At 39.4% G+C, this 23,599-nt stretch overlaps 1 protein-coding gene across 1 annotated transcript in view; it reads right to left on the reverse strand.

Moving 5' to 3' along the window:
* LOC134534401 (EGFR adapter protein-like) overlaps positions 1 to 21,758 on the reverse strand; it is a 236,392-nt gene extending 214,634 nt beyond the window's left edge. Inside the window, exons 1-2 of the mRNA XM_063372866.1 lie at positions 21,647 to 21,758; positions 21,299 to 21,561 (exon numbers count right to left, since the gene is read on the reverse strand). Of these exons, the coding sequence (XP_063228936.1) occupies positions 21,299 to 21,561; positions 21,647 to 21,758 (375 nt within the window). The remainder of the gene's footprint in view (positions 1 to 21,298; positions 21,562 to 21,646) is intronic.
* Between the last annotated feature and the right edge of the window lie 1,841 nt (positions 21,759 to 23,599).

Raw genomic sequence — 23,599 nt, forward strand, 5'->3', positions numbered from 1 at the left:
TATAAAGGGTTGTAAAATTTTGGTAGGCTAATCAAAACCAGTTCGACTGTCTTAAATTTGATGTCAAGAATAAGTTTATTTATTTTAATTCTTGCAATACTTTTTATTCTGTAACCGTAAAGTAAAGGCTACAAATATTCCTATATACCTACATAATATATACATTTATATGAGTGTGTGTTTTGTGAAACTATAACAATATCTCCTAAGTTAACTAAATTAAAGCGTAGTCCGAAGTTATGAAACATTAATATAGTGTAAATAATAGTTTTGGGTTTTATGTGTAACCACTATTTTAATTCATATATATAAAATATTAAAAAAAAAAACAGATTTATATATTTTTTAGCACTTTTCAAGCTTATTTGATCGATTTTGCACTTTAGGTCACACACCCACACACGTTCCTATTTTTGATAAAAGCATATTTCAAAAACGATTTTCATACAGCTTTGAGTAGAACCATAATTTTTTTACAAATAATAAAGCTATCTTACTTAAACTGAAGCATTAATTTAAAAAATTAAAATTTTTAATAAATAATAATTTTTACAGAAAAACATATTTAAAAACTATTTATTGATGCATTGGAACTAAATATAACAGTAACCAAACCTGTCAAATACAGCACTAATATTTTTTTTAAGTAACATGCCACTTGATTCTTTAGATTACATTCAAAGAGCCGGGAGCCCCTTACATATCACCCAGACGTTCCACAGGACGCGTGGATCGTAAACATCTGTGGATATTAAGTAAAAATAAACCAAAAGTAAAGGCAAGTTCGTGATGAGACAGGGAGGAATGTGATTATCTCAAAACTGTGCTCCAAAAGAATGGGTGAATTGCTCGTAAATGAAAGGAATTCACATTCCTTTCCCCAGAACTAACTGTTGGGAGCGTAGCTTGAGCCGGGCTCTTACCACGAACAGATTACAGCCATTTATTCTACACGCATTATTGGTATCAATTAAGTCTACCAAACACTACCCATAATGTAGCATCTAGGCTTACGTATATCCATCAACAAAGGAACTTGTTAACAGCATGGTATACAAAACCAAAAATATGTATATATAATATTTGTAAAAAAAATAACTAATTGTAAAGCATTTCGATGAACTTGGAACTACCCACTAGTAATACGACATACATAATCAGTTTGGATATTAGTATTAAAAAAATACGAAATAATTTCTTCAGTAACCTTCTAATCACATAACGTAGTTAGAATTTACCATCAAAATTAAGTTCGTATGTACATATGTTCAAACTGCCTTATGTGTTGTCTCGACGTGAAATCATAGATGTCCGTGATATCGTCCACAAAAATTAACAACAAATTGTAATCCTGGTTAACCACACCAATTGTAAACTTGCAACTAAATTTCGAGAGAAAATGTTGTGTATTTGTGACGAACTTCCCAAAGTTAACTTCACAATATGTAATAAGTTAACCGAGTAGATATTTCACCTTTTCGGAAAGCATTTTCTGTCTTCAATTTTGTCTATACTAACTCCAGTGTGAGAATAACTGTTAGCGCGACATATTTTAAAACAATATCACCTTAAAGTACATGTAAATCTAAGGCATGGTTCAGGTGATTGCTGTAAGTCACTGCAATTTAAAATGAAGTTAAAAATTTAATCCAGATATTTTTAAAAATTAAAATAGCTTTACAACCACTTTTATGAAATTTTTAATAATAAAATAATATATGTCACCCAATAAATATGCCTTATTATAGACATTATGAAAAAATCTGAGTAGATATATGATACGAAAATCATGACCAAAGTACTAATAAAACATAAAAAAAAGTCTATAAAGTATTTTTTCCGTGTAAGAAGAAACATGATAGACTCGTCTTCATAAGGAGTAAACATACTTTGTTATTGTTGTGGTATATTATTCTGTACAAGAAATGAGCGTTGCTTACCTGTGAATTGTGTGTATCGTTAATATGTTAGTCTACACAAACATTAGTCGATCAGCAAGTGCATATATGAATGTATTTGCATAAATATAACATATATTTTATTACTAAAATGCCATATAATTAAGCGTTCAGAAATAAAGAAAATATATTTTACTTGTGTTGATGTTATTTTCAAAGCCTGTATGACCTAACCGTGAGAAAAAGACAAACTTTGAATTTATTCATATTACACAATCTTGAATATCTATAATATACATTGCAAATATCCTAACTATTTGTGGTAGAGCATTGTATTTTATTCTGCGAGCGCAAAAAACATTTGTAATTTGTTTACTCAGAATGTACCTATTTACGATCGTTGTTGTAATAGCGCGGGACGTGGTTTTTGTACAGCAAATAAAATGGCCGGGAAATGGTCGTAAAGTTTCACCCTGAAGATAAAATTATGATAAATTATAGGAACTCTGTCAATGAATTTCGTGCTGAACTTTTAGATGCAGCGTATTTTTGCAGCAATTTTTTTGTATATATTTCTTTGAAATGCAATTCATTCACACTTAAAAAATACGTGAAAATATAAATTATGTTGTTTGATGATTAACTTAAATAAGAATGCAATAACATTCTTGTGAGATAAAAGAGGCCGCGCTTACAGACACTACGAGTGCACAGACCAACAGGATATCCTTGCCGCATAGTTACAAGTCACTGAGCTGATTATATTTAGTTTTACACCTTTGCAGGAAGGACGCATACTGCGAAGGATACATGAACCTCAGAAGCAGCTTTCAAAAGTGCCGAAGTGCCTAACATGCGGTGTGTTATCACATCACCCGCCGCACACAAGCCTCCGCCGAGACTGTTGACTGTTGACTGTTGACTGATGAATGTTGACTGATGGCTTTGACTTATGACTTAGGACTGATGGCTGTTGACTGCTGACTGATGGCTGTTGACTGTTGACTGTTGACTGCTGACTGCCGACTGATGGCTGATGACTGTTGACTGATGACTGTTGACTGTTGACGTTTGACTGATGACTGATGACTGTTGACTGTTGACTGATGCCTGATTGCTGATGACTGTTGACTTATGACTTATGACTGTTGACTGATGAATGATGACTGATGACTGTTGACTGTTGACTGATGCCTGATTGCTGATGACTGTTGACTTATGACTTATGACTGTTGACTGATGACTGTTGACTGTTGACTGATGACTTATGACTGGTGGCAGTACTCGCACGACTGTCGGCGCAGGGCAGACCAGGACCAGGGCAGATGCAGGCAGGTCCACACTGAGAGAGTGCTTGGAGAGAGTCACGGAGGGAAAGTTGGCCCCAGAGCCCCAGGATGACCATGCATAGAGGCGCTGAAGGTGGCCTGGCTGGGCCATTTACAAACCGCTCACTACTTTGAAAGTTGCCGGACAGCAAACAGTCGCCAGCGAGTCCACTTCAGTGACCTGGCGGAAATGGGCTCGAACCCCCGGCGACACATGTCCTTCTGACTCGCTGGTGCCTCACGTGTGATATGTAGCTCAGTAAGTTCAAGGCTGCACTTACCTCCCAAGCATCTCCCGGGGAATCACAAGTCTACTACGTTTAAAACACGAACAATACATGTGTGTCTACGTTTCTTTTTGACGTTATAACGTCTTATAAATCGATGAACGCCGGCTACACGCACGAAAAAGGCGTCACGTTCCACCTGAGCCGAGCGTGCAAGAACCGGCCAACCACCGTGCGAGAAAATCTTTTATAATATCAAACAGGTTAAGGCGGGCTTTTCAACTAATTGTTGGTGATTATATTTAAACAAATTATTTAAATTAAATTTGCAAAAACTGTAAATAATATTTGAAAATTAAAAAGTATGAAATTTTTCATCAATGTTTTCTTATGGGGTTATCACGTAAAATTATCGTCCGTAAACCGAATTTACAGACAACTCATTTTTTAAAAATTTTATTTAAGATTCACCTATCGTTACAGACGGTCTCGCACTACTAGATAACAGAACGTTGGAAAACTTCGCAGGATAGCGACCCAGGGACTGAATGTAAAGAACCCATCCGTGTAAAACCCAATTCAGGATTGATGAGCCGAGTTACAAAATTCGTGAATGTTAATCAAGTGTTTACTTTTCAGTACCTTCCACTCAGTTTGGTTTTGGCTGTTGTAAAACTTGAATTTGTGATAGGTGCCTTTATTAATAAAGGTTGGAATTATTTTTCACCTAACTGACCTGCAACATTTGAAAAGAACCCTCAGAAAGTTGAAATCACATCCAGTTAACGACATTTGTAGTTACTTGCATGAGTTTATACGAAGAAATGCAGCGTTGCCAAATTTGGATTCGCGTAAAATCCGGAGACTGTTTCATAGACAGCTGGAGATTGGGGCATGCGATATCCCGTGGGACAGCGCATTGGGTGGTTTAAGGGTGGGGGGGGGGGGTTATTTATTCAACACGGCGTAAGTGTGTTTATCTCCCACTTCTGTGGCCGGACTGGTTCCGTTTTGAACCATCGCGGTCGGGATTTATGGCGCTAGTCGTGCGGGAAATACAAGCCAAAAAGTTCAGTGTTGCCAACAACGCAGTCCGCCAGCACTGAAAGGCGAAATATATCAAATGGCACCAAGAAACGACACGAGAAACGTCCCTTCAGAGTTTTATGACTGTTGTTCGGTTATGCTCCGCGGATTCGCGAATTGCTGGATAGTCTGCAAGATGAACTACCTACAACATGAAAGAAAAAACGTAAAAATCACTGATGCAGAAAAATATTTTAGATCTGATATCACATGTAAATAATTTCCTCAACTATTAAGTTTTTTTTAAAATGGGAAAAAAAATTCTGAGTATTCATCGTTGCTTGGACAAGTTCCATTCAATGTGATATATCCATAAGAAGCTTACCTGAAAATACTCTTGAGAAGAAAAAAAACAACATTTATTTTATTTTAGCTGTGTATGTTCGTTGCGGTAGTAATAAATAAGACCTTTGAATATATATACTGTATAGAAAACGCGAGTGGATAGGATTTACTCTACGTTTTTCCGAAGAGTATGATGAGCAGCTTGGGAACTTCACCGCTGCAGTGCGCTGCCATAACGCCCTGTATCGTCTTAGTTGTTATTTACACGTTAGAGCGCAGCCCTGTCGCCCACTGTCATTCCCCGCACCCCTCACCTATCATTCACTGCAGCTCAAGTTCGTTCAACGGGAGGGGGAAGGGGTGTTTGAAGAGTTCGACACTTGTCCGCTAGAGACCACCACAAGTCGATGCCCTAGAGATGGTGGCGATTGCGGCGGTGAATTAACCAACTACCTCAAAACCATATTAGAAATTTTAACCTGGGCTGGCGACTTCTATACAGTATATATATTCAAAGATAAGACTCAGACAGGCTTCGCAGAGACCATATTCAGTTATTGCCAACATGCATCAAGATGACTGATAGCTTGTTACCAGAAATGAAACAGCATCAGTAAATAAAAATATATCAGCTGGCTAGACAGTTACTATTTGGACATATTGGTATTTACATTTAATATAAAGGAATGAAAATAAATTAATACAAGAATTTCATACCGCTAATTTTTATTTAGCCGTAAGTTTAATATACCTCAGACGAAAGTAGACACAGGTTTCAACTAAAACCTTTTGATAAATATTACAGTAAAAAAATATAATTAAAGTTATGTTCTAGTGAATTCGGCCAAACTGGAACAAATGTAGCACGACGAATCTCGCCTAGAGAAGATGCCCCAGGACGGCTGTACGGTCGGCAGTGAAGGCCTGGTGACGTCACTGCGCCGCGCAGTGGTAACACGCTGCACTCGCACTCTGGAGGACCCGGCCCGTTCACTCGGCTCTGGTCGGGGTGCGTGTGTGTTAGTGGGGAACCCTTCTTTCACAGACGAGATAGCCAAACGCCCGATCGTGCATCTTCGGTTTTTTTTTTTGGTTCTATGTCCTAAAAATGTACCTTACAGCAAAAAAAAAAAAAAAAACCTTCAAGGCAGCTGCAAAATAAATTTATGTCATTCAACTTTCTTGGTAATTACTGAACCGTACAGTTTGATCAGTATGACAAATTAAGTAAAATAAGTCCATCCTTCTCGGCACTACTGCAGACTTAAGTAGATTTCGAAGTACTTATTGCTTCTGGAAATTTTCTGGAAACTTCTATAAACTTCTGTAACATGTTAAGATCTTAGTGTATGTAACATTTTATACTTTCTCCAATATTCCAAATTGATCGATTATCATTTTCTTACATTCCATGCCACAAAACTGTTTTAAAACATTTTAGCGCAATGCATTCAGCACTGTATAACATAGAACTAATTTCATATTATGCCTACTACGGTATTTATACATTTTTGACACTATTTTTCATACCTTGCACTAATAAGTGATCACACAAAAATAAAACGATGCGATATTTGTCATACTATGAGGGTTATAGCGATTTTTCTGTTTTTAAAAATACCTTCCACATTTTTATCCCTCGACCGATATTTTTATTACTATATTTTATTTATCAGTTTTGAAATGATTTGTGCAACATTACGGCCGTATCGTGACCATAAAAATTTAATAATAATATTTATATGAACTTTTGAGTTGACGATCGTTTCGGGATCTGGGAACATAAAACGAAAAATTATATTAAAATTTTCCTGAAGTCTCACAATGGCAACGTCTACAAAGGGTAGTCTTTCTTCGAAATATACGTAAGAATCCACATATTGAACAAAATAGAAGAACATAGTAATGCATAGAGATTAACCCAAAAAACAATATTGTTTTTAAATATAGAACTGTGTTAAAGATATAGTAAATTACATTTAATGTATGTACATACATGCAGTCCCTCACTCCGCGGACACAGGTAGGTACTTACTGTTACGCAGTGTGTATTCGTTCTCTCCCACAGTTTCAGCTTCATGCGAGCATTCGTGAGGCAAGACGTAACTGTTACGCAGGGCTTCGACCCCACCCCACCCCCTCCACTCTTTCAGCGGGTGGGAGGGGACGCATCTGGCAGGCCATTACACAGAGCGTCGAAAGATGGCCAGCAGTTTCGCCGATGCAGACGTTTACCTCTAGTATTGCCATTAAGAATTTTCTGCGGTGACATACCTGTTAAAATGTAGGAATCAGTGCAAGAAGGTCCAGGGTATGTCCGACTGGTGAGTTCCTTAAATTCTGGCGATTTTTACTCCACAAAAAAAGTAGTTTGAAAAAGGCCAATTTCGTGATATTGGTGGGGTCAGAATAGCGGAAATGCGGTTACATGGTAATTTCAATCCACCAGACTGACGTCGAATGTACTTTTTATTCCTTTCCTGAGGAAACAAAAATTAATTATCTCAAGTAGGTACTTTTTAAATGAGAGTCATAGAGGTAAATGTCGACAGTGTCTTTCATCCAGCGTCCAGACTACACCCTTAAATGAGTTTCCTGAAATCACACTGCAATGGTCCCTCACTCAACATGTGAAAGAGCGGAAATTGTCTATTTCGTCCAAATTTCGCTTAGTGCCTTTGTCTCTCATGACCTCGCTGTCTACAAAACGTAAGTCGCAAATAGAGCATTTTATGTGATCCGAAACCTCGGAATCAACTTCTAGAAAATCAGCGGTACCCACATAGGCATTAAATAGTACTAAAGCCTGGCTTATACCTAATCATGTAGCATCTTACTGACAGGAAGAAACAGATTATTCCGACCTTACAGAGCAGCGGCTGGGGCCACCAACCCAGCATAGTCACCGCCTCAGCCCCTCTACCTCACTCAGCTGACCAGACAGTTGGCTGTGTACTATCAGCACTGCTGGCGCCCACATCACGCTGGGACCCAGTGCACCCGTGGTCCGGTGGAGGCCTAGCTGTCCGGGCTAGCACCGGAGCTGTGTGGTCGCTCACAGGAAGAAACAACAGAACCCTCCACAATGTTGGTATCGGTGGGAACTAACCCGCCCGCGGCGGGGAGATGGGTGATAGCAGACCTGCGCCACGCCTCAGACAAGACGGCAATCCCAGCTTCGCCCTGATTTACTGCAGCGAGCCGCGGCCCGGGGAATTGATAAACAACGCAGACCCGAGATCGCGCGGTACTTTATTAGTCGACTGGCTCGGTGCGCGCAGTCTGTGACTCGCGCCAAGTATGAAATATTTATGGCCAGCGGGGGCTACAATAAATTTTGTAATCGGAAAGAAAAATAATAATCCCGCGGTAGTTTTTTTTAGTAGGCAAGCGCCCTGTTTTTCAATGGATAATAAATAACATTGACGTGTACATAACGTGTTAAACATTTATGTATTTTTGAAGTTATACTTCTTTAGGCGCGTTATGAAAAAATGAATGAATTTTTACGATGCGTGCGCACGATGCAACCAAATATTCACAGGATGAATATTATACATGTGCTTTCAAATATTATACTTTAGTGACTGATATTGAATACTGGTTCATATTATTAAAAAAATATTTATTTTGAATATTAGTGACATAAATTGTGTTTATATTATTTATCAAGTGGATTTTAAAGTGTATTTATATAAGTGAAGTAATGTTCCCGTATGTATAATTTTTTGCACTATAAATGATTACATTATTATTTAGTAAATAATTAACATTATTAAATTATAATAAAAATTGCGCATATTTATTTTAAAATTAATCTCTTTTATTTTACTAAATTAAATATTTTTACACAAGTTTATATAAATATTGAATAATGAGAATTTATTTAATTTTCTTAAATGTATACTTTATTATCATATTTATAATACCCCTCCTTTTTTACTATTTTATTTCTATTTATTATTTGCATGCAAAATTAAAGTTGGTTTGCCCATTCGCCAAGTAAGTAATACTTCTAACGCACGTACATACCCATCTTTTAATTCTTTTTTTGGTGGCTTGGGCATGGAGGCAACGGTTAGCATTTATAGGTTACTATTTTAAAGAGAATGTTGGTTTTAGCCAATACCGGAGAAATATAAAATGAAATGTTTTATATATACTCCACTGCATTCTATACAGTATGAAGCAGATATAGGTCCCAATGTATCACACAATCACAGAAACCCCGAGCATAAAATGCTGTAAAGAAACAAACAAACACATATATATTCTGCGCTGATTTAATGTGCTCGTATGAAACTCACAGCAGATGAGTTTAACATTTCGGTGATAAGTACATCAACTTTCAATTTTACAGATTATCCATTGCTAGGGACCGGAAAAATTCGCGGGTTCAATGACCTCTAGGATTAACTTTATAGTTCTTCGTACAGTCGGTCAAATGTCACCATCTCATTGGCTGCTGTCTTGTGGAGGTGTCCCAACGTAGCGGCCTGTGATTCGATACAGCTTCGGTTGAGTGTTTCTCACTGGCTCAGAGTATTCCAGGTGAGTTGTGAGCCAATAGCTAGAGACCGGAAAAATTCGCGTATTCATTTTACGACAGCCTGAAATTCAAATAGTTATACATCAGTGCTGCCTCTGCTATTGGCTCACAACTCACCTGGACGACTCTGGGCCAGTGAGAAACACTCAACCGAAGCTGTATCGAATCACAGGCCGCTACGTTGGGACACCTCCACAAGACAACAGCCAATGAGAGGGTGACATTTGACCGAGTGTACGTAGAACCATAAAGTTAATCCTAGAGGTCATTGAACCTGCGAATTTTTCCGGTCCCTACCAATAGCAGAGGCAGCACTGAGGTATAACTATTTGAATTTCGGGCTGTCGTGATATGAATCCGCGAATTTTTCCGGTCTCTATCCATTGCCAACGAACACACGCATCAGTGTTTATAGCCAACGGCTTCAACAGTGGTACTGGCAGATCGCGAGGCATGACTAGCATGGTACTCCCTGGTCCGCACAACTAGCGACTAGCCATGTCGCTCGACTCGCCTCGGAGGTCTCCACGCTGGAGGGGACAGGCACGTGTCACGACTGAGTCCACGCAGGAGACCGAGTCAGTCCTATGTCAAGTTTAGGCGAGGTGACAGCTGTGCCGGAAATAAGTCATGCGGTAACATCAGCTTTTCCTTAGTTGGGTTTAACCTTTAACGCCTCGTTTACGAGGCCACAATTGAAGGCAACACGGAAATCAGGGATGAAATCGGTCACAACCAGTAGCGTTTGCCTGGCGTGATTTTTGAAAGCATTGCAAAACAAAATGAGAATGGCCGGACAGTGATTTGAATGTGGGCCTCCTCGATACGCATTGCAAACAATCTGGAAACAATCATTTTGTAAAAACTGTAACATATAAAGCATTATATTGTACAGGAGGATAACGTTAATGGCTTATGCCTGAGGGCTGGGTTCAAACTAACTATCTCCTCTGAATACACCCATGCTCGTGGTTGTACTTGAACCCAACATTTCTAAACTCTTGAGGATCTTTTATAGTTATGTATAGTCGCTCGGGTTTTTCGCAGGACGACCTTTACTGCTACGAGACATTGGAATATAGTGGAGACACGCGTGCATTTAGAGAAGACATTTTATGTCTAATAAATATTGCTCCAGACATAACTGAAAGACGCAGCAGTTAATGAAAACAAAGTAATGTTTCATGCTCCTGTCACCACTACGCAAACTAATATATTGTTTCGAACGCAGACAGGACCGCGACGCAAGCCAGGTTCGGAGCTGGCTGGCGGCCCCGCACGGCCACTGACGTCACGCGCCGTCCACTGACGTAATACACGCCACGCGTGCCTGGCTGGATTACAAGGGTCCTCACTACCCCCTCCCCCTTCTACACCCCACGCACCGTCCGCCTTAGGCTATTGTCAATGACACTTTTAGCGGCCTGGGAACTCTGCGGGTTTCCCGAGGCCGCCGCAGGGAGTGGCACGAATAAATACTGCCTTTATGGACTTTCCGGGCGTCGGGTCGGCCCAAGGTGACGCGACACTTACACCCCCTCCCCCCAGTAGGTTCCAGAAAGTCTGCCGAGGGTATAAAAGCAGCGACGCCGGCCCCCGCGAAGAGCGGAAAGAGTCTCCCCCTGGAGTGATACTGGCCACACCCGTGCGACCAGCGAGGGGTGAGGAGGACAAGTGGCCCTGGCTGAGTGAACCGGACCTATCAGGAGGCGACACCTGCTAGTGAAGGCCTGGCGAGCGATAGTTGGACTGCACTGCGGCGCGGTGTGGGTGAGTGTGCGGAGGAAGCGGACAGAAGAGCCAGCCACTGTCGAGCCAAGCTCTATTGGTAATTGTTAATGTTTCAATGACCAGTGTAAGACATTGTTTTGGACAGGGATCTTGAATGCATTGATTAAATTTATGGTGTAGGCATTATTAATAAATAAAATTAAACCAATTAATTGGGCTATAACTAATGAATAGAGACTGGAAAAATTCGCGCTGTGGATGACCTCTAGGATAGACTCCATAATCCCCTACACACTCGGTCAAATGCCACCTGCTCATTGGCTACTGACTCGTGATACCTGTCAAGTGGGACGCTTGCGATTCGGTGCTTTATTGGTTGAAGGTTTTTCATTGGCTCAAAGTCCTTCAGATAAACTGTGAACCAACCAGAGAAGCAATATAAAGGTACACTTGTTTTGATTCGATCATATCGTGAAATGAATCCGCGAATTTTTCCGGTCTCTACTAATGAAACCAGTTTTCTCCACACATTATACTCGTAACAATACAAAAAAATTAGTCCCTGACATGCTATACAGCACATAAGTATCTTTTTGAAGTATAAACATCTTAGCTGTCAGTATACAGCATTAGGTAGGAGAAATTCCGTGAAAATGTAACCTAACTCGATGAACGGAAATGTGACCAAAAAAAAGAAAAAGGCGGCGGACCCACGTATAGCAACATAAATCCGTATATTGTCACTTTCGTACTCATTGGATACATGTCAAACGTATTAGTGTGCCAAATGAAACTTTATGGTAGTGCAACTATCGTGGAATATATTTGTTGACGTACATAGTCATAGTAATAAAGTAATTTCATGTTTTAAAATACCTAAGAAACCTGACATTACATTATTATAATATATAGTCTCTTTCATTATTCCCAATTGACTTAACAGCACAATGGTAGAGCGCGCTTTTTAAGCTCGAGGGACGTGGATTTAATCTCGTCACTGTGAATATTTATTTACTTTTTTGATAACATTATGTAATTATACAATATAATAATTTTGAATCATATCAATGAGGTTAGGTATTGTTTGTATGAAGTATTTACAAACTGATTCCAGTCGTTTAAGCAAAACCAAATGTACAATCATATTATTAGTGTTGTAATTTGAGTTTTAAAATATTTCAGGTTAATCTCGTATTTTAGTACTGCCATAGAAGCATAACTTCTAATGTGTGCGGAAACTTTATAGTATTAACTGTTTAGTGAATTTTAACAAGATGCGCAGTATTTTAATAAAATTCCTTGTCGAGAATCTAGTCCAAAGTCGGCCTTTAGGAAATTTTGTGTTGTTTACTCTTAAACATTGAATCAGCCCAATAAGGTTGATTTCAGTCGTTTAGGCATAAAAAAAATACTTACATATACTAGTGCTATAAATTGTGTTTGAAAATGTTTCACATTAAATCTGTCTCAATGTATCTAGTGCACTTCCAACTTTGAGTTGGAAAAATACCTTAAAGGTAGCGCCGCGTTCGTAATACTTTAGAGAACCAAAAATATGTTAAATATATTTTTCGCTATGTTCGTCCTCCTGGCTAATAGATAATAGGTGTTTTCAAAGTTGCTTTTATTTTGTTATGACCATTTAAGTTTACAAAATGTATTCCAGGATAGGTTCACTGCAATAAAGTTTCTTTGACACACCAATACTCTTAGTAATCCCTTGATTTTCGAGAAACATGTACAGGTGCATGTTGCAGCAAGTGGGTCCGCCATCTTGAAGACTTCTGCTCGTGGCTATAACAGTTTCTGCATGCATGTGCTTTGGACACTCAACCTGTCAGATTTCCGTTGTGTAATGCACACTTACTTCATTGCATTTTTGATGCATGCTATAATTCCACCCTCAGCACGCCTAAAGAAGTATAACCTCAAAACCGCAGATAATGTTAATTCCAGTCTACGAGAATGTCACATGTTCAGCACTGAAGCATTTACATGCGACATTTGGGTTCTCCTGTTGTTTGGCTAGCCCTGAGAAATCAATAACAACATCTTGCTAAACAGAATAATAGTTGGGTTTTAAAAAGGTTCAATTTTTTTCCAGTTTTTTCCCTAAAATGAATACTTTATCACGATCGGCATTATTTTTAAGAATTCTAAGTTAAAAATTGGTGGTTTGTTAAGTATCATAAATTTATTTGCGAGATTGAGAACACATAAATTTGCTGTTTACCGAGGCACATCACTACCAAGTGTTGAAAGTTTCGCTCACATTTGTTCTCCTGGCCCACTTAAGAATAGAATAAAGTGGGAAGCAGGCAGTTTCCTACTGCAACTATCAGTGGCGGATCACGGTGTTGTGCCACAGAAGCCCAAGGCGGTCAGAGGCGCGGCCGTACAATAGCCCAGGAAACAAAGGTTTCAACCTGTGAAAAATTTGTCCAAAGCTGAATTTTTGCACAGTGGTAGAGTCGACTATGCTTAATAACATACCGAAAGTTTACCGCTGTAGACCTTGTGCGTATCACTGAAAATTTGCAGTTAAGTCCTAGATGACAGCGACTTGCAGCAGTTCATTAAAATGCTTCCCATTTTTGCACTTTTTACCGTAGACTCTCGATAGCTATATGAAAATAATCTTAAAGCACTACTGCTCACATTGATAATGAATAAAGTTCTATAAGTTAATATTAAAGGTAAGAAAAAAATGTTAAATTAATGAAATAAGTTTTTTTACATCAATCAAGGCAATAAAAAGACAATTCACTTACAAATAAAGGGTCTTCCGCAAATATTTCTTTAACAAAAGTTGTTGTATAGTTCTTAAGCTTTACAGGGACATATCTCTTAAAAGTCTAGCTTAATTTATAGGATCACTAGAGACTCCCGAGCATATCAATGTCGTCTACGCACTGCGACAGAGCCACAGCCGCAAGCGCTGTGGTCACTCTCGCTCCCACGAAATCGAAGATTTTTAATCTTTGTAAAATTTGCTCCTAACTGAAATTTAAAACAGTGGTAACATTCAAGTTTTCTAGCAACATTTGAAATGTTTATCTCCGCAAACCTTGCGCGGAACACCGAAAACGAGAAGTTAAGTCCTAAATAATACTTTATTGACCACTCAACAATATGGCACTATAACGTAATTACTATAGTATACTTTCAGAATAGCAAACCAAAACTTACTCAAAACATTATTCTCAATGATTAAATTTAAAAATATTTCACTACGTTTGACTAAATATGATATTTATTCAATAATATTAGAAGAGAGGTGTTCTGAAAAAAAGGGCACAAACGAAAATACGTATTACAAAAACACGTAGAGCCCGATTTGAAAACATTAAATAAAAGTAGTTGCAAAGTTCTTAAACTTTAAATTAGTTTATTTGTTGAGAGCTTGGTACAATGTGTCTGACCGCTAAAGCGATCCGAGCCGCGTAGTGTATACTACTGCGATGTTCTCGAAGTAGGCTCGGGTCGGGACGAATTTCGCTGTAAAGAAACAAAGGTTTTTAATACATGGAAAATTATCCCAAAGAAGAAACTTTGTACAGTTGTAGAATGAACGTTTCTTGGTAACATATCAAAAGTTTACCGATGAAAACCTTGTGCGTCACGCCAAAAACGAGCAGTTAAGCCCAAAATGTCAATTTTTTGCAACGATCCACAATAATGGATATTGCAAATGCAGTTTATGGAGTAGACTGACAGTATGGAACCCAAAATAATCTAGAAACATTGCCCTATCTGATGATAGTAATAAAAAGTACACAGTTTTAACATCTTTATATAAAATAGACAATTTAATTCATTAAAGTTGAGAAATTCATTTTCATTTTATTTTACGGAAAAGTTAATACATCTTACATAAATATAAAGAGCCCTACGTGAAAATCGCTTTCAATAAACGTTGTTGCATATTTATTCTTCTTTAAATGGGTATATTTGTTAAGGGTCTCATACAATTTGTTTGACCCCTGAAGCTATCCGAGCCGTGTAGTGTGTACTACTGTGAGGTTGCCGAAGTTGGCTTGGGGTCGGGACGAATTTCGCTGTTAAGAAACATGGAAAATTATCCCAAAGCAGAAACTTTGTACAGTTGTAGAATAAACGTTTCTTAGTAACATGTCAAAAGTTTACCGATGTAACCCTTGTGCGTCACACCAATAACGAGCAGTTAAGTCCTAAATGATAATTTCCCAAACGATCCACAAAATTGTGTTTCGTAAATAATTTAATAACTCTATAAATACTTTTTTTTAAGTAGGCTCCCAGTATACAGCAAACTTGGTTTGTTCTCAAACGCCATACTACTACGGTAATAGGAATATGAAATCACTACAGACAAGATTTTGTTCTGGTGAAACCAGAGCTAACCGAGAAATGACCGAACGTCCCGGAAAGTTGTGATATTTGACGATATTGCGCGAGTAGCACACCCGTACGTGACTACAGAGAATGGATAGTTTCCTTAGCCGTTAGGATTTCTGGTACGAACACCCTCTCACAGGTAGCGTCATAAAATACGGTCAAACTCTTGCAAAACCATCCACCACCGCTCTTTGCCACTAGCAATCCAACGACGTCAGCTAGGCGCAGCACTCAAATACATTAACTTATTTAAAAAAAAACTGAATATGTATTGCTACCTATACGTTTTACAACACAACTCGTGTTTTATTTATTTTCTGAAAAAAAAAAACAACCTATTATTATAGGAATTATGTTTTTTAAGTGAAAAAAAACTCAGAGTACATTTACGATGTATCGTTTTATTCTATTTTTATGTAGTAAACTGATTTTAAAGAAGTAAATATATAATTTTTCATTTTGTCGAATACAGGCTACATTAAAATTTTGCATTGTTCTGATCAAAATAAAACGATGTATCAGAAATAAAAAAAAAATTGTTGCTAAAAAAATAATTTTTAATAATAAAATTTTTGAAACAGAATAAATCCATGCAGATATAAAACCAGAGGTCCTCTAGAGTTTTTCATTTACAAGTTCCAAGCAGAAATCGTTTATTGTTAATTTTATTGTATCAAAAAACATTCATATAAGAAAAAAAATGCATATCTCATTACATGTAACATACACCCTCTCATATGAATTAGCTATGTTTTAAGTAATCCCTAAATAAGACCCAGTTTAATGAGTGTCGCAGTACGCAGTGTGTCGCAATGCCGCGCTGGAACGGCGGTGGCCGTGAGAGATCAGTACGGCCGCAGTAGACTGCAACGCTCGGGCCGCTTTAATGAGCCAACTAATTACGTTAGACTCTTTATGAATATACTGTCTTAAAGCTAAAGGTATAACCAAAAACATTTATTTGGACATTTTTCGCATTGGACTCTTCAAATTGGTGTAAATAGTATTTTTATCTGAGTGGCAAAGATAAAAAATAATATGTCATGAATTAATCGCTTAATATCACATCTTTAATATTAACAATTTATGCTTTTTACAACATTAATGGCTGTATTAGAGTCTCAAGATTATTTTGGTAGTTTTATGGACAGTCTAAATGAAAAACTGTACAAATGGGTAGCATTTTAATGGACTGATGTAAGTCGCTGTCATCTAGGACTTAAATGCAAATTTTCGGCGATATGCACAAGGTCTACAGAGGTAAACTTTCGGTATGTTATTAAGCATAGTCAAATCTACAACTGTGCAAAAATTCAGCTTTGGACAAATTTTTCACAGGTTTGTGCCTTTTTATGTCTTGGTTTCCTGGACTACAACTGCTGCCGGCTTGTACACCCCTGAGCGCCGCATCCCCGGCGACCAGAAGCCCATGACGTAGGCATCACCGGAAGTGGGGGACGATACAGGGGGAGTGGATAGGAGGGGGACAGAGGGGCAGCGAGGGGAGACGAAGGGAAGTCACAATTAGAGCCTAAATAGACGACTCCGTTGGAAATACGTCATTGTAAGAACGCAACGACTACGTCCACAAAGTAAACAAGAAATGGTATAGAGTGCACACGAGCATAAAGCGAATATTCGCATACTTTTCTTCGTAATGGGCATAGAAAATCACGAACTAGACAAATCATGAACGCGGTATTTCTTGCTTTTAAAATACGACGATGTATCGCAATACAATAAACGAGATATGCAATAAATACTACAAAGTGTGCGTGTAGTTATGTAAGCGCGTTACCTAGGATCTATACTTCATTGACATGATTAAAAATATTGTGTAACTAATAGGCCTACTTACAAAAATTAACCTAAAACATTTTTAAATACTTGTCTACTGTGAAGTACACTAGGTGTATATATGTTTAAAGGTTTTTGCTAAAAAGACTTAAATCAGTCTACAAATACTTCCCAAAGTCATAAAATAATTTTAAATATATATACATTTTTTTCAATTTGTTTTTTGGAACAATTATTTCACTTTCGTTTGAAAACAAACCACGTGATAACTAGTATATTTTGCGTTAGAACACAACTGGACGAAACGCGTATGCGCATAGCACTATCTTGCAAAATGTATTCCTGTGCAAGTCGCGCGCTTTACGTTGCACGTGTACTAAAATTTCACCCTCAAAGCGACTAGAGAAATTTAAATTTAAAAAAATATGTATGTCCAAACGCCAGCCTTCTATATAAGTATGCGTATCAAATTTGAATTACAAAACTGGGAACTTTTGACGTTATACTTCTTTAGGGGCATTGAAGTTGAAATTTGACTAATCAACGGAAACGGAATGAACAATGATCAATATTCTGCTCGTGGGTACAGCAGAAACACGCACGCAAATGAGACTTCTTGGTATGCGTATATTTCTTACGAACTGACTAAAATATTTAATTAATTAATCGAAATGATAGTAATAAATCAGGTTTGTGACGCAGTGACCGACTCTAAATCATCATCAAGCACTTAGACAGCAACGTGGCTAAATATTGTGCAACAGGTTGTAGGGTTACGTAATTGTAGTAGCACATAGCTGTACTGGTTGATGCACGATGTGTGAACTATGGAGGGGCAGAGTCTGGCCACCTACCACCCAACTCCTGGCTTAACTGCCTGCTCTTAGCAGTGTCGATTCCTGGTGTGTTCTCTGCCGGGTGGCAGCGTCACTGATTCCACCGCTCGGTAGGATTAAACCAGGCAAACCAACCATTTATACTGATTTGGTTCTCAGTTTTGTAGAGTCTAACCAGGCAAACTTTACTTTTGTACTTGCAGAGTGATAATCAAATAAGACTTACAAGCGCTGTGAAGAAAATTCTACCTTTTGAGGCGCAATAATCGAACACTGGCTTGCGACTTGCCAACATACATGTTAAATTTTAAGTGTTACAAACAATATCATATGCTATTGTTTACAAATGATACTCCAATAGACATGACATTGTGTTAAAGTTACTAAATCTAAAGAGTGTAATTTGACACTCAACCGATTTCAGTGCAACTGCTAGCACTTATAATAATTGTTACTCGAACGTACTGCGTGGTGTGAGAGTTTCTAACCTCAACAGCGCAACGACTGCATCAGCCAGGGCACACGTCTGACGGTTCAATTGGAAAATAAGTTTTTGAATGTTGCGTGCGCAGTCTACAGCTGTCAATAGTCTATGTAAGTGACACCACCTTCGCTGGCTCATACATGGTCATGATATCCCCTCACAAATGAAAACCAGCGCCCAATCAATTGTATCTAGTTTATTTTGTTCCCAGATTTTCTACAAGGGCTTTCTAAAATACAAATACTTCTATGTGAAAAATGGCATTCCATTTTTTTCTTCGTTTACATTTTAAATGCATGACTGTGTAATGTGAACCATGCCCGCTAACAGCGGCGAAGAAAGACTTTGTTTAATTAACGACACGTGACGTTGAGTTGTAAGGTCATGTGCTCATGTAGTAGGTATTGCAGGTAGGTATACATAATGACTTCGTCCAACTGAAACAAGTGTCTAGCTAGACCAGTTCCTTTTAATTCAATCGCTTCGTGGTCATCTTATAGTTTGGCTGAGCGCAGCTAGGCTTGTCAATGCACCAGTTAAAAACTGCTCAACATTTTTCTAAATGGCACACTTTCACGAACAGTTTTGTTGTCTTTTCCGTGTATAGCTATAGTACTTCATTAAAATTATTGAAAGTGGCTGAAAAGGATATATTGATGATCGTTTCTCCGTGATTGAATAACGGAGGTAAGTATTAAAAGCATCTGAGCGACATGATTAACTGATCCCTCTCACTTCTCCCTATCTGAGTACCTCTAGAGACGAGCCTACAACGTGGACTCACGCCAGTTCTGCGTCATGCTCTCGAAGCTGCCCGACACGCTCAGTAGCCAATGAGAGACAAGGTCGCCGTGACGTCACCCCGACAAAATACGCGCGCCGCCGGCCTGCAAGGAATAGATTCTATTTCTAGTTTTGTCGTGTCGTGCTGCACGGCAGAAAGCAGAAAAAAAAAACTTTACAGAAAAAAATTTCAAAAAAATTTACCTACTTGGTAAATCTTTATGCTGAAAAACAAACTTCGTTTTACATGTGGATACACTTTAATATTTGTAGCCTGCCTTTATCTGTTTAGATAAACGGATATCATCGTGTTTATGGTCAATGTTGTTGTTGTAGATTGGTGAAGATTTAATTTAAGCATGGACGAGTTCACGAATAACTTGTAATTAATAAAGTTCATGCTCATGGTATTCTGTATGACATTTGGTTGAAGAACTACAGAAATCAGCCAAAAATGAAAAAAGCATGGGCTGACATAGAATGTTATTTTTCTCTTCTACGTTGTTGTTAGCTGTTCTGTACTGCTTTTTACTGAAGTACTTGGCTTGGAATCATTTGCCAACAGCCAAATCAGAAATCTTTGGGTTAGTTTGTCGTGGTATTGTGACCCTACGCTACTAATTCCGTCGTGCGACAGTTTTGTCGGGTTAGTCGTGTCATGTTCGTCGTGGCATTGCTACTCCAGCTTTAGAGGCGATAATCTACCCTATTCGCCAACCAGTGTCATTCTTAGCGCTCTTTTTAAGACGCACATAATTGCACGCGTTATTTTAGACATGCAAAAAAACTGTGTTATTTTATGTTTCCACACACTTGTAAATAAACAAATAGTGTTTAGTTCTATGACTGCCAAGGGCGAATCCAGGATTGACTTTTGGGTGGGGCACCGGTAGTCTGGATCTAGTATAATTCCTGTTTATTACTTCATAAGTCGTATTATCCCGTTCATATTATACCACTCTGTGATTTGGAGGGGGGGGGGGGAGAACGTGTCCCCGTGTCTCTAAATCCGCCAATGCTGACTGCTGTCATAATCTACCTTCTGTTCTGTTAGCACATAATTGAGTCACATGAGTTTTGTTATTGTTTTCATGTGCTACTGAGCGTGTCAAACTATACAAGGATATTTTTGTGGAAAAGTATAACGTTGTTCATTCTAGCCTGTCGCCAGACAATAACGCAAATTTTGCAGTTACCTAGCGATAGCTGGGTCGTGACTTGGCATCTAAAGGAGAGGTACCGTTAATGCCATTCTGGTTTTCCACGGATGACACGGCCTCGCGCCTTGAGATTTGCCAAAGAAGAAATGTCAAAAAACCAGCTGATGTAAAAATGTAATAAAAAAAACGCACCTTTGCGAAAAATTTGTAAACGCTACGATGTAAATTCACGTCGTTAATATTTTTATCTGCTCCTCTCGTGCTACAAGGTTCTCAGTGATGAGTGTTGAAAACTGGACTATGTCTGTAGGCACTCCGCTCGCTGTCAGTGTTCCCACGAGCTGGTCTCATGCGGGCTCTTTGTGGCCGTGAACCGCGAGTCCTGCATGCCAGCAGCGCCAAGGACGAGCTCTGAAGTGACGGCTGCTGGGGTTTATTACCCCGAAGTAGGTCTGATTCCATGCGTACAACTCACTTTCCCCCTGCACGATGGCATTTCAAATGTAAATGAAGGAAAAAAAAACAATCTCTCCGTATTGCTGTAGTCTATTTTGGTAACCGCTGTTATAATTGTAATGCGAACCATGCCCGCTAACAGCGACGAAGAAAGACTGTATTTAATTAACGACACGTGCCGTTGAGTTGTACGGTCATGTGCTCATGCAGTAATGCGAGAAGGTATCCAACTAAGACAAGTGTCTAGCTAGACCAGTTACAGAAAGTGAACCATGGTGATGTCCGTGGAGGAAGGGGCTACCTTGATGGTCTGCGTGTGGCCGCACTGGCGGCAGCAGTAGGACAGCAGGCCGGGCCGCGGCGACTCGTCCACGCCGCAGTCTCCCTCGTCCACCAGCTTGTGGTAGTGGACCTTGAAGATGGGGCGCGAGGCGCCGGCGGACAGCTTGTGCGCGCTGAGCCTGCCCATGGCATCACTGCCCTTGCCACGCGCACTCACTCCCGCCTGCACGTCGGCACGTCGCGACACGCACACCTGCACGCTCGTCGGGCTTCGTGCTGCAACTGCGTGGTGGGGCACCGCTCCCCTCGTGTCCCCCCTCTCCCCCTCTCCCGCTCTCCCGCCTCCCCGTGCCGAGGTATGCAGAACCAGTTCTCTTCCTCTCCCCCTCCCGCCCTGGAGGCCGCGCGAGGAGAGAGCAGCCGGTCTGCAGCTGCCGTCGCTCCCTCGCGGCCAGAACATCCTCCCTCCATCTCTCCATCACCCCATCTCTCCATCTCTAGAGGACACCGCTGTTGCGCTGTTTCGCGCGAGGCGACATCACTGGGGAATCCCTCTTTTCACATACGAGAGAGACAAACGATCGATCGTGCATCATCGGCGTTTTTTTTTGTTCATTGTAAATAAATATGGCGGGGTTGATAAAAAGATACTAATGGTCAATTAGGTTAGGTTAGTTACATTATAAATACTTCAAAACATTGTGGACGGTTGATTTGGTTAGGATAGCTACTTTAAAGATACGGAAAAAAAAACATGAACTTCGGGGAACTTCGGGTTTTGGCTCTCTCGTCTGTGAAAAGAAGGCTTCCCTCATCACTGGGGTGCGTCGCTTGTCCTCGTGTCGACCTGCACTCGACACCACCACGCCAGTTAGCGACGATCTACCTGCGGGGGAAATACACACCCCTCCTTCCCGAACAACACACCAACACGTGTGCCAGTGTGCCATACTTGTCCGAGAGGACACGCGGCCCAGACGATCCAACAACCGTGCGTAACGCATGTTGCACCACAGTGCACGAAGCGAGCAGTGGCCTCTCATCTCACTAACATCGGCCACGCGCCGGTAGGCTGGCGTGCTTCGTGTCCCGTCACACGAGACAGAACCTGCATTCCTGGAAGCAACGATTCCACTAAATCAAAGAATAGACTAATTATCACAGTGGTCCTCAAATAAAACAAAAAAACACGTTCAAAATTGTCGAGGAGGGGGAATGTTAAAACACTGGACACGTTTGCGGAATGATTCTGTACAACCGCCTTAAGTTTTGTTCGAAATCATTTTAAACAAAATTTAGTATGGTCCGAAATTACAGACCATTGCAAAAATTCACCTCCCAAATTCCCTGCATTGTACTGTAGTAATAATTCTTAAATTACTTCAATGTCGAATAACAGGAAAACAAAACAAACATAAATAAATTAAGCTTTAAGGCATGGATCGAGAAATTAGTGGAGTATAAAAATTTAGGCAAACTCTCTCTTTGGCCACTTCTTCTGTTACGTGCCAGTATGGCGACCATTTGTTTTGAGTTGTATCATAAGTTATTCTTAAACCATCGTGATTAATTTTCTTTGTAATTAATTGCAACACATGTAATATAATCTAATTGCTTCAGAGTAAATGCACATCGTTGTTGCTGGAAGCGAGTACAAGTGAAGTATTGTAGACGGTACGCCTCATGAATACGAAAATCTTACTTTCTGACAAATCTGGTTGAGCCTGATGACGGGAGCAGATGTAAATTCCCGAAACGTCGCAGCTTGTTTTGTCTTATGAAGTACAATGTGTTCATCTGTGCTGTGATTGTCGTGTTGTCTTGTATATCTGTTTAGTCTCACTGCTGGGTTCACTTGTGCTTCGCTGAGTGGTGATTTTTAGATTATCTGTTTCGTTTAGTATCATCATTTGTTTTGATTCTTTGTCGGTGTGTTGTGCAAGGTAATTTTTTGTCTATATTTACAATTCCTGTGACAAATTCTCGTAGTTGTCAGTCATCTATGTTCGGCAGTGCTGTAATAATATTTTACTAATGCCTTCCAAGTAATTATCTTGGCTTTCTAGACATTTAACTATTGACATAAGCAGAATATAGTTTCTTTCTGTGCTTCTTAGTAGTCATCTGTTTGCCCGTTCTTCATGTTTATCTGTGACATTTAGTTTGGAACAGGCAATGGTGTACGACAAAAAAAAAGTTTCAACCATACTGTTACAATAATGTATTTGATACTGGTCTTGGATAATTTCTACCTTGTATGCACTTACAGAAATGTTAAGATGTCCCTCCTATTGCCATTGTTCTCAGGGCGCTGCAAACA

The sequence above is a fragment of the Bacillus rossius genome, chromosome 7 (assembly GCF_032445375.1).
Source record: "Bacillus rossius redtenbacheri isolate Brsri chromosome 7, Brsri_v3, whole genome shotgun sequence".
Lineage (NCBI taxonomy): Eukaryota > Metazoa > Arthropoda > Insecta > Phasmatodea > Bacillidae > Bacillus > Bacillus rossius.